Source organism: Myotis davidii, unplaced genomic scaffold, assembly GCF_000327345.1.
Source record: "Myotis davidii unplaced genomic scaffold, ASM32734v1 scaffold53, whole genome shotgun sequence".
NCBI lineage: Eukaryota > Metazoa > Chordata > Mammalia > Chiroptera > Vespertilionidae > Myotis > Myotis davidii.
Genome location: NW_006286140.1, coordinates 2,286,496 through 2,297,681, shown reverse-complemented (window position 1 = coordinate 2,297,681; position 11,186 = coordinate 2,286,496). Strand labels below are relative to the sequence as shown.

Here is an 11,186-nt window from a genome sequence, read left to right as displayed (position 1 = left end):
TGGAAAATCACAAGAGAGACACTTGCCACTCAGAGGGAATTCAAGGTTAGTCCCTGTCAGAAATGAGAAGGCTACAAAAGCACCACATAAGATCATGATGTCAAAACTTTTCATCTCTCCTCATCCTCTAACTCATCCAGCACAGCCAAAGGAAAGGAGATCCAGAAGAGGGAGTGAAAAGAAATCTTGCAGAAATAGACCACATCTACTTTCCCCATTAGGTTCCTGAGCCATAATAGGGAAGAGAAAAACATTAAAGAGGTTACATATGGGATGGAGTTGAAATTTGTCTGGACGGGACTTGTTAGACCCAGAGCTATTAAAACATATGGAATGTGCCCACGACAGTACTAAGCAGATGGGAACTCAGTAGAGCATGGTTGAAGACAGCCACTGGAGAAGGATAAGTCCATTTCATCTTTGTATCTGCCATGGTTTGAATGTTTATGTTACCCCAGAATTCATATGTTGTTGCCCTAATCCCCAAATGTTATGGTGCTAGTGAGTGGGGCTTTTGGGATTTAAGTGATGAGCTTTGGCCCCTGTGAATGGAACTAGTGCTCTTATATAAGAGACCCACAAAGCTGGTTAGCCTTTTATGCCATGTGAGGATACAATGAGGAGTCTGGGAGCCAGACGAGGGTCCTCACACCACCATGGTGGCACCCCGACCTTGTACTCTAACCTCCAGGACTGTGAGAGCTAAATTTCTGTCATTTATAAGTGACCCAGTCTGTGGTGTTAGCCTGAACAGACTAAGACAGCATCCTGATAATTTGAGACTGTTTAGTAAACCTCATGCTACTTGGGTGCATTGCAATTTCATAGTATTTAAATTGTCTGTCATAATACTGTGAAAGTTATCTGATAGGCTATGGCTGCCTTTTAGAAAGAATCCTGAGAATTTCAATCTTCTTGTTAGCATGACCAGCATGATTAATAATTATCAAATTCTTTGATTCTAATAATTCGACTCACATGATTTACTGTGATTCTAAAGTAAGCTGTTAATTGTCTTATTTGTAATGCCAGCTTCTGCTATTTGTGACAAATTTTAATAGGAACTTCTCAATGATAGTGATTAATTTTCTTTTGATTTTCTATTAAGTGAAGATAAGAAACTTTGACAAATTGCTCTTGTAGATTTTGACATTTCTAACGAAGTCGGTTTTTATTTTTTAAGATAAGAACCATTACACCAAGCATGCATTAAAAAGCCATAAAACTAAAAGAAGCTTGCTATGGGGTGGATCATTAAGAACCATCCCAGAAATAGATGGAATGGATGTGAGCTTAGCAGTTGCTATCGTAGATGATTCGACACTTCAGGACCTTGAGATAGTTGTCAATCTTATGCGAATCCCTGCGTAGGCAATGGATCAGCTCATAAAAAGCAAAAAGGCGAGTGTCTTCATCGGCCTCTTGCAGAGATGGAAGTCCCAACCAGGGAGAGGGGGGCTCATTTCTTCTGACTCCATGTTGAACCTAATAACGAAAAAGATAATGACTTTTTTAGTATTATTTGCTTATCTTTGCTCTTTCTAATTGTTGAATTAAGATTTATGGAAGAGATAGGAATGTAAAACTCTCCAGACAGAGGTACGGGTTACTGAGCCAGTGTATCAAAAGTCTATTTATAGTGTAAAAACTAGAAGCAGAACTCAAGGGTAAGCTTTCTCATATGAACGTGATTGTAGGTGAAGTGTGCCTATGCTAGATGGAGAACCAGAAAGTTGCTATTTGAATGTAGACATGAATGTGACAAAGGGACAATGTGGAGCTGGCCTCCGTTCTCTCACTTGAGGAACTTCTTCATTTTCTGACTTTGTCTCTAATGTGCACTATGGACTTTATTTCTTCTGGCAGGTCACAATGTGACAGGTCACATTGATCTTTTACCTGCTTTGAACAGATTATATTCTCCATATAGAATATGTACCAGAAGGATATGATGAGGATTGTACTTGATGTTTTAAGGCTGAGACTAGTGTGTGTGTGTGTGTGTGTGTGTGTGTGTGTGTGTGTGTGTGTGTGTTGGCTTGCTGTTTTTTTGGTGGTGTTTTTTTTTTGTGTGTGTGTTTGACCCCTATGACAAAATATACTATGCCAGGGATAATGATATGAACAAGAATAAATAAATATGTGTTGTGTGTTTTTTAAAAAAGAACTAAAATTGACGTATTATAGAACAAATTAGGCCCATAGTGATGAAGAAAATCACTTGAAAATCTATGTGTTTACTATGTATGTCCCAAGGGTAAAAAGTACTTTGTATTTCCAAGGATAAAATGTACTTTGTATTTCATATATTCTTCTCCTATGAAAATGACCAAATGACACATGCTAACAAGTACTTTGTATACAATAAAAACATAACATTTCTCCTGTTATTTTTATGATCATATATTTTTCTTTAGATGATGATAAATTATTTCTGAGAACTTCAGAAAACTGTTTAGATATTACCTCACTTGTATTGAAATGATCCCATCTAAATGGAGACTTGTATTGCAAATATAACCTCAATCTAAATATGACAAATTATTTGGGGAGATCAAATGCAATGTGTCAATTTCATTTTTGAAGCCCCACTCAACTAAGATTTAGAATGATGCAACTCTATAAATTAGAAAATAAAGAACATTTTAGAAAAGATATACTTTTTCTTCTGTAGCCCACTGAAATTATAGCGGTTGTTGAGCAGCATCAATGCCATGGTCGCATCTTTTCTATCTCCTTCCTTCCCAAACAATGTCTAACAGAGTGGGTGGGGGAGATAAACACCATCCAACCTGATTTTTATTTTCTCTTTTCTCCGTCCTCTCATGTTTTGATGTGGGGAGAAAAGAGGAAGAATATGAGCAGAATGTCAATAATAGGTGTCCTAGAATACTTTAAGGAAAACATTTCTCTTGCAGATTATACTCTCCAGTTTCTTGCCATTGAAATTATTTCACTGCCTGTCCCCAAGAAGCGCCAAGGCTTGGATGGATTGGTGTGCAGTCTAGGGAAGTCTGCACCTGTCAGATATGACAGTGGAACGCTAAGATCCACTTACAGTAGACCCTATCACTACGAATTACTACTGCTTTATTTAATAGCAGTGTAGAATATAAAATGCCTAAACATTGTTCTTACAGAGTGAGGTATTTCAAAATGTATTCCTCTTCACAGGGCTCACTTCTTTCTTTAATGAGAAAAACAAAGGAGTGTCAAGGGGCTGCTCACCTGGTTGATTATCTTCTCCATGCCCTCTAGAAGCTGTTTGTTACGCTCCTCGATCTCGATGGCTCTTGATAGGATGTCATTCGGGGTAATTTGTGTCCCAAGGGTTTCTTGTGTACTAAGGGCTTCTTGCGTACTAAAGGCTTCTTGCATAGCAAAGGTTCCTTGGGTCCCAGGGGCTTCTTGTGTACCAGGGGCTTCTTGTATAGCACGCACTTCCATGACTAGATGATACAGAGGCTCATTCCAGGAGCGCAGCACTCTGAGGACCAGGTTCAGAAGGTCTTCGTGCTAAGCAACCATTAAAATAATCGCATTAAAATAAGCATAGTACACGGGTGACACGTGATTTTTGCTCAGAGGCTGACTTAACTATATCTTTGTTATTCCTACATGTGTGTAGTTTGTAGGAACGGACAAGTTGTAAAAATATAAAATTTAAGCAATTGGTTTATACTTAGATAAATTTTTAAAAATCTGGCCTAAGTAACTGTTTCTTTTAATGATAGTTCTAATTTATGACATGAAGACTTTTGTTTTTCTTCTGAAATTCTACCATTTTCCCCACCCAGAGAATTCATTCCTATTTGACTGCTTTGCTTTTCCGTGGGGAAAAAAGAATTTTGTTGGAATTCCAGAAGCGCCTTTCCTGACTCAGGAAACGTAGAGTCCGCCAGTGTCAATGACAAAGAGCCCAAATCATTTCATTTAAAGATACATTCTTATCAATGAATCAAATTATTCATTAATGCATTGTTGTGTGACTTGTAGTTTCATTTTATAAAATTGGAACAAAGAGACAATGAAGAAGATACGATATACAGAAACATGCGCTCGGTAGTCCACACCAACTCCTGCCCCCACGCTGCTCTCGGAGCACTGTATTTACTGACATATTCTGCTGAATAAAATGGCACAATGCTATCTATCATTAATAACAGCATTAAAGGAACCCACAATGGACGTATTGTCGCATAACAATAAAAAGAGTTTTGGATTGGCTGAAGCCCAGACTCACTGCTTACTACCCATGTAACTGGTGTAAATTCCATCAGCTCTCCAAGTCATGATTTCCTTACCTCAGTAAGTGTAGTAATAGCACCTTGTGTTAGAGGATTTTTTATGAGGATTAAATATAGTAATGCACATAAAGTGCTTTGTAAGGTGTCTGCTAATGTAGTAGCTATCAATAAATTTAACCCCTCTTTTTCCTCCTCCCCATTTTCACTTTCTTCCTTTATTTTATTGTTATTATCATTATCCTCATTATAATTATTTATTAATAGGCTTAGCAGACAGAAAGAATGCCGGTACCATTAACAAAGTTGTAAGGAAAGAAGACATTGAATTTACGGGATTATATATGTGAAGATGTTTCTTTTAAATCATGTTAACTGTGGTTATGGCAGGAAATCAGAAGGGAGATGATAATAATAATAAATTCGAGCTGGGATAAATGACTGGGGCTTGATATGCAGACATTGCTGTCATCAGAACAGAGGCCATAATCATGAGAAGCAAAACAATATTTTACAGGATCTGCTTTCAGGTGAGACTTATTATTGAGAAGTAAGAGTTGGCAGAGGAGTGAGTGAAGAATAAAGAAAGGAAGAAAGAAGTAGGTGTCAGAGAAGTAGGAGGATGAGGAGGAGAGCCTTGGAAGTCCAGAAGAGATGGCTCAGATGGTGTGGTGGTCAGAAATGTGAAATGCTGTCCTTATCGGAGCCCGTGTCATAAATAAAACTGATTTGTGTTTCTTACATATCCATGTGTTTATTTTCAAACCTTATATTTTACACATGGAAGTCCAATTCTGCTAACGCTTTTACATAGTATAATCTACGCAGTCCTTAGTCTAAGCATTGGTTACCATCATGTCTGCATGGCCAATTTATAGATCTGTTACATTTATTTATTTATTTTTAAACATATTTTTATTGTTCTTTTAGAAAGAGAGGAAGGTAAAGGGAGAGAGAGATAGAAAAATTGATGAGAGAGAACATCAATTGGCTGCCTTCTGCATGCCCCTCACCAGGGGATCAAGCCCACAACCCAGGCATGTGCCCTGACCAGGAATTGAACTAGCCATCTCTTGATGCATGGGTCAACACTCAACCACTGAGCCACACTGGCTGGGCTGTTATTTACTTTGCTGCTACAATATTTAGTCAGCATTTGATTTTACTGGTAATTTACCAACTATATAATGTTATTTTTCTTTGATTGCTTACTCTTCCTCCTTCTTCCCGGCAAGTGCAGTTACCATTGTCTATTCTGCTTCTAATAATCTGCAGCATGGAAATACCAGTGTACTGCCTCTGTTGTTTTGGTGAGAATCCTGGATAAAAGACTTACATGCATGTTTTGGGCTTGCTCCTTGTCTTCGGGGGTAGGGATTGAAGAAGTGTGGCAGCCATTGATGGCCTTGGTAATGAAATCCCTGTCCTGGGCGTACTGTCTATCCTGAAAGTGATAGAGCAAATTCAATGAGGGTTGTTTGAGCATTAAATGAATTAAACCCAATTCTAAAATATTAACACCTTTGATAGTTGTATAATTTTTAAAAAATTATAGCCACAAAAAATAAAACTAAAGAAATAAGAAAGTTGCCCTTTTCCCTACCCTTTCTTTCCATTATCTCTATAAACAGTTCTATTTCAACTAACTTTTCTAAATTCCAAGTTCTTCCTTTTTTTTGCTATTTCCTTAATTTTATTCTTTTTATGCATCACTATATGGAAAGCAAATACTAGAAATATAAAGAATGTGAAATATTAAATATTTATTAAGTATCATCTTTATTTAATACTTGAACCAAATGTGATTGTGCATATGAGCCTATATTTTGCCATTTTAAACTCTTGATTATGTAGGACCAAATGGATACACTCCTTTAATGGGTATTATAAAATTGAAACTTTTCTTTGACTAATCTCTAAATCTATATAACTATATACAATCTTCACTGTAGCTGCAGAATGCAATTTGTTGATCATGATGAAGTGATAAATCAGAAAAACAAAAAAAAATTAAGCAATGGACTGAGAATAAGAACAGAAAAATCTATGCTAACACATTGACAGAGAAAAACCAATCGTTAGCAAACATTGTGGAAATTTAAAGAGATTACTAGAAATATTTGGAAGATAAAAGATGGCCAGTCAAAAATGTATAAAATAACAATTACTGTGAAAAATAACTATATAAATATACATTTATTATAAACATTAAACCACATTCTTCATGGAGACTCTGATTTATTGAAGTTCTAATCCATTGTCTGATCTTTGATTGACCTAAAAGAGTTAACATCTGACTTCCAAAGTACCTTAATCAGAAAGAAAATAATTGTTTCCATTTCTAAACAAATCTTCCTATTGTAGTTCTAAACCTGGAAATCTTAGAACAATAATTCATAGCATTTTTGATTTTCAGAACAGCTAGCTATTATTACTTGCTTTCTTTTCCTAACATGCATTCAGTTTAGTTTAACTTTGTCCAACACACCCAATTCATTGCAGTGCAATTCTCATTTATTATATATCTGCAGTGAAGAATACCTTGGAGAAATATACCCTACATGCAAGGGCAAGAAATCAACATGCTTTCTTCTCCTCAGCCCTACCTAAAAGTGTTTTATGTCAAGTGTTTGTCTCCCCTGCCATCCCAAATTCACATGTTGAAGCCCCAATTCCCAATGTACTGTATTTGGAAGTAGGTCTTTATGGAGATAATTAAGGTCATGAAAGTGGAGCCCTGATCCACTATGATTACTGGCCTTATAAGAAGAGACACCAGAGAGTCCTCTAGCTCTCACTCTCTCATTCACATTCTCTCTTTTTTTTAAAAAAAAATATTTTATTGAGTTTCTACAGAGAGGAAGGGAGAGGGACAGAGAGCTAGAAACATCGATGAGAGAGACACATCAATCAGCTGCCCTCCGCACACTCCCTACTGGGGATGTGCCCGCAACCAAGGTACATGCCCTTGACCGGAATCAAACCCGGGACCTTTCAGTCCGCAGGCTGATGCTCTATCCACTGAGCCAAACCAGTTAGGGTTCATTCTCATTTTCTTGCTCTCTCTGTCCCTCTCTCCATCTCCCAGAGCCTTCATGTGAGGAGACAGTGAGAAGGCAAGCTGAGAAGAGGAAAGCTCTTACTAGAATCTGACCGTTCAGGCACCTTGATGTCACAGCATCCACAAATATGAGAAAATACATTTCCATTATCTAAGATGTATGTATTTTGTATGGCAGCCTCAGATGACTAGCATGGATGCTTGAACATTTTTGGAAATTCTTAAAAACAAAATGAATTAAAGGAAATTAAAAAATACATTTTTTAAAAATCGTTGGGATTTCCTGAAACTGTCCCTCTCTTCTTATTCTACATTTCATTTACCAATGCCTTCTTTGACCCTTAAGGTGCATTATTTGAAATGTGGCTTGTGTGGCTTTCTTGTTTAAAGTATGATATAGCTCAGTCATTCACATGAAGGTTCCTCTGGGAAGAACCAAGAAGCATGATACTTACAAACTCACTGAACATCTCAGAGGAGAGGTTATGGATGTAGTGAGATAGGATGACTGCACGGTCAAACAGGTCTCCGAGGGGCACTTCGCAGTTGACAGCCTCGCTGGGACAGGTGGGCATGGAGGCCACATTCTTGCACAGGAGCAGGCTTGACATCAGCACCAGCACCAGCAGGGATGGCTCTCCTTAAATAGAAACAGGAGCCGTTCTCAGATGATCTGTTCAGCTGAGGTTATCAAAAGTCATCTTGTGGAGGACAGCCTTATCTCTCCACATTGCCCTCAGCATGGTTTGGTACTTTAATAGCTGGGGTGGGGAAGAATCAACACTTTCCACTGTGTAAATGTACATATATAATTATATTTGCACAGATATATAGTCAGAAAAGTAGGTTAGTCCCTGCATGTTTGTACTGCTTCCAGAAGTGCCTCTATAACTTGTAAGCATTTGGAGCTTAAATTAATTCTGAGCCAGAGTGTTTAGGTCATTCTCATAAGATAGTTTAGTGCCTTGGGAGTTTCTGCAGCTTTTCAGCAGCCTGGCTCTCTTAGAGTTTGTAAATTTTTTATTTTATATTTTGGTATAGCAAAGGTGGGGATTTATTGAAGAACAGTACAGACTCTCAAGTAGGGAGGGGGAAAGGGTCCCCTATAAATTTTGTTTACTACTATATTGACTAATACTTGCATTTTAGACACTGAAATGGCAGTTGATCTGTTTGCTTCACCTTCTTGACTGATAAGAATAGGCACATGTCTGACTGATTGCCAATGTTGAATATGAAGAGAATTCTAACATCAAAAATGATGCTGTAGACTAGATCTGCTAACTCACTTTAAAACCCCATGCATCTGCTTGCTACTTTGCCAAAATTTTTAATATTTTAAAAAAATTGTTTCACAGTAGCCCAGTGAGATAGCTTCGGCCTTCATTATTATCACCCAATCATACTGATGAACTAGAGGCTTAGCGAGTTGAAGGGATTCCCCCTACATCCCTTTATGAGCAGGTGGAGGACACCCATACTGTCATCTTGTCACTTTCTCATGTCCCACCCATCACACACATCTCGTCACTTTCTCATGTCCCACCCATGATGACTCAGTGCTTCCAGAGGCCATTGCCATTACATGTAAAGAACAATGCTTAACCTTTGATTGCATGATAACAGAGGCCCTAGAAAGTTTATTTTACCCATTTTTTTCCCCTGCTCCGTCTATAAAACACCTACTTTAAAATATTTGACAATTATCTGAGATGATTTAGTCATCAATTTGTCCTCTCAGTAGATGGATAGATGTGGACTTATTACATATCAATAATTTACACTTTCAAAGGGTAAGAAACAATATATTTAACTCACCTTTTAATAGCAAAGACTCCAAAAGAATATCTGGTATTAAAATGTGTTGATCAGAAAATTAAAATTTTAAGAAATATTCAATAAATGTAAGTGGATATGTATGAGATAAAACTAGGCAAGTGCTAAAGATTTCTGTGTGAAAAAATATCTAAACCAAAATATTTCAAAATATATGAAAATATGTTAACTAAATAACTTCTGGCTGCACAATAAAAATATTCATGTTGTGAGTTGATTAATATAACAGACTTTTAATTTTCTTTAAAAAATGTGTTTCCAAAATGGTTATTTTCTGTACAATGTAGTCATGAAATGTAGCTGGATATTTTATCTACAGATATTGTCTACATTATGGCTTCAGAGTTCAAACTTCAACAAGTTGACTCATCTTGAGAAAATCATGTAAGAGACCTGGGGACCAAAAAATGTTAATCTCTGCCTTCTGGATTTGTGATAAATTAGACCTAAAGATACTTTGGTCTTATTCCAGTCCTGGGTTTCTCAACCTTGGCACTATTGGCATTTTGAGCGGGATAATTCCTGGTACTCCAACCTCTAGAACTGTGAGAACTGAGTTTCTGTCATTTAGAAAGGACCCAGTCTGTAGGTTCTAGAGGCTCTCTTGTGCATTGTAGTTTGTTTAGCAGCATTTCTGACCTCTATCCACTAGGTACCAGTAACACTCCACCCGCCAGTTAAGACAACCAAAAACATATCCAGACATTAAGATGTGTCCCTAGAAGAAGGATTCATCCATTTGAGAACCACTGTTTTAGTCTATTGTGCCCTTGTACAATTGCTTTATAGAGCAGTGATTAGATTACTTTTCTAAACTCTGTAAACCTGAAACCTATTGCTAAGAGAATATTAGCTAAACTTTCTGATTTATACCCTCAAAGAAGTGTTGATAAAGCTAACAACTCAGTGAGTTGCTGTACATACCTGTCAGTGACAACCCTTTGTTGTCCATGGTGGTGATAATTTCAGGAAACACCCTTCGCCAGAGAAGACCTGGTAGTCCCACAGCTTTCTCTTTCCCAGATATTGGCTTTATAAACCTTTGACATCTTTATGAATGTTGTTAATAAGTATTTCCTTCCCTTTACCAGTCATCTATTGTCGTCAATGAGATTACCCCCATAATTTCAAACATCAAATGGTATTTTATTTCTTATTCATATGTAGGAAGAAATACTGGACCAAAAGGAAATGAGAAAACTAATGAAGTAAGATCTGGAAACTAGTTTGTGTTAGAGGACCTTTAAAACTCTAGAAGTCATTTACTTTGAATATTACCTTTATCTCTCTTCAGTTTCTTGAATGTAGCATTATATTTCACTTAAGTGTCTCATGTATTACCAAAGGGTATTCCTTTTTTTCATTCAAATTTGCTAGGTGGTCAAGATTTCAAAACTGACACACTAAATACCAGGAAATAAAGATTGAGAAAATCATATTTTCTGTTCCTTGTTATATTCTTATTATACTCCTCTTTTTTCTTGTTTTTACATTTTATTCTTTGTCTTAATGATATATATGTCTTGTACATTGTTTTTAAATGTGCATTTTATTTGCTTATACCTTTAATTTTACCATATATGTAAACTTATATTATCATCTCCAGTTTACAGATTAAAAAACTGAGGCTTGGAGAGATTACATGTCAAGAATACAGAAAAAGTAATTAGTCAAGGTAGATGTCAGAAAGATTATTGCTTCAAGGAGAATCAGGAGGGTTGTAAAAAGGCTGGGAAATGAATTATTTAACAAACATTGCTTTGTACCCATATTGGAGATGATCAGGAAATCATTCCTGGCCTTAGGAAATTTATTTTGGGAAAGCGGCATAGTGGTTTTCAAGGGCAAACCCAAGCACACACTTGCATACACACATCCTATATATGACATAGTAAAACAAAATGTTAGGCAATCATTGCCATGTTCTTTAAGGACAGGGGTTGATAAACTGCTATAAACATATGATCATTTTATTTCTCTGACCTGAAGCCACTCCAGGGCTAAAGTGACAAAAATTAATCTTTCATGGGCTCAAAAGTTCCATT

The 11,186-nt window shown here is 36.8% G+C and overlaps 1 protein-coding gene across 1 annotated transcript; it reads right to left on the bottom strand.

Moving 5' to 3' along the window:
- Positions 1-1,293: 1,293 nt before the first annotated feature.
- On the bottom strand, positions 1,294-10,093 carry PRL (prolactin). Its single transcript, XM_006757283.1, has 6 exons — positions 10,066-10,093; positions 7,761-7,945; positions 5,581-5,688; positions 3,417-3,516; positions 3,229-3,308; positions 1,294-1,485 (listed from the first exon to the last, which is right to left on the bottom strand). The coding sequence occupies exons 1-6, from the start codon at positions 10,091-10,093 to the stop codon at positions 1,294-1,296; spliced, it is 693 nt and encodes a 230-aa protein (XP_006757346.1).
- Positions 10,094-11,186: the final 1,093 nt, after the last annotated feature.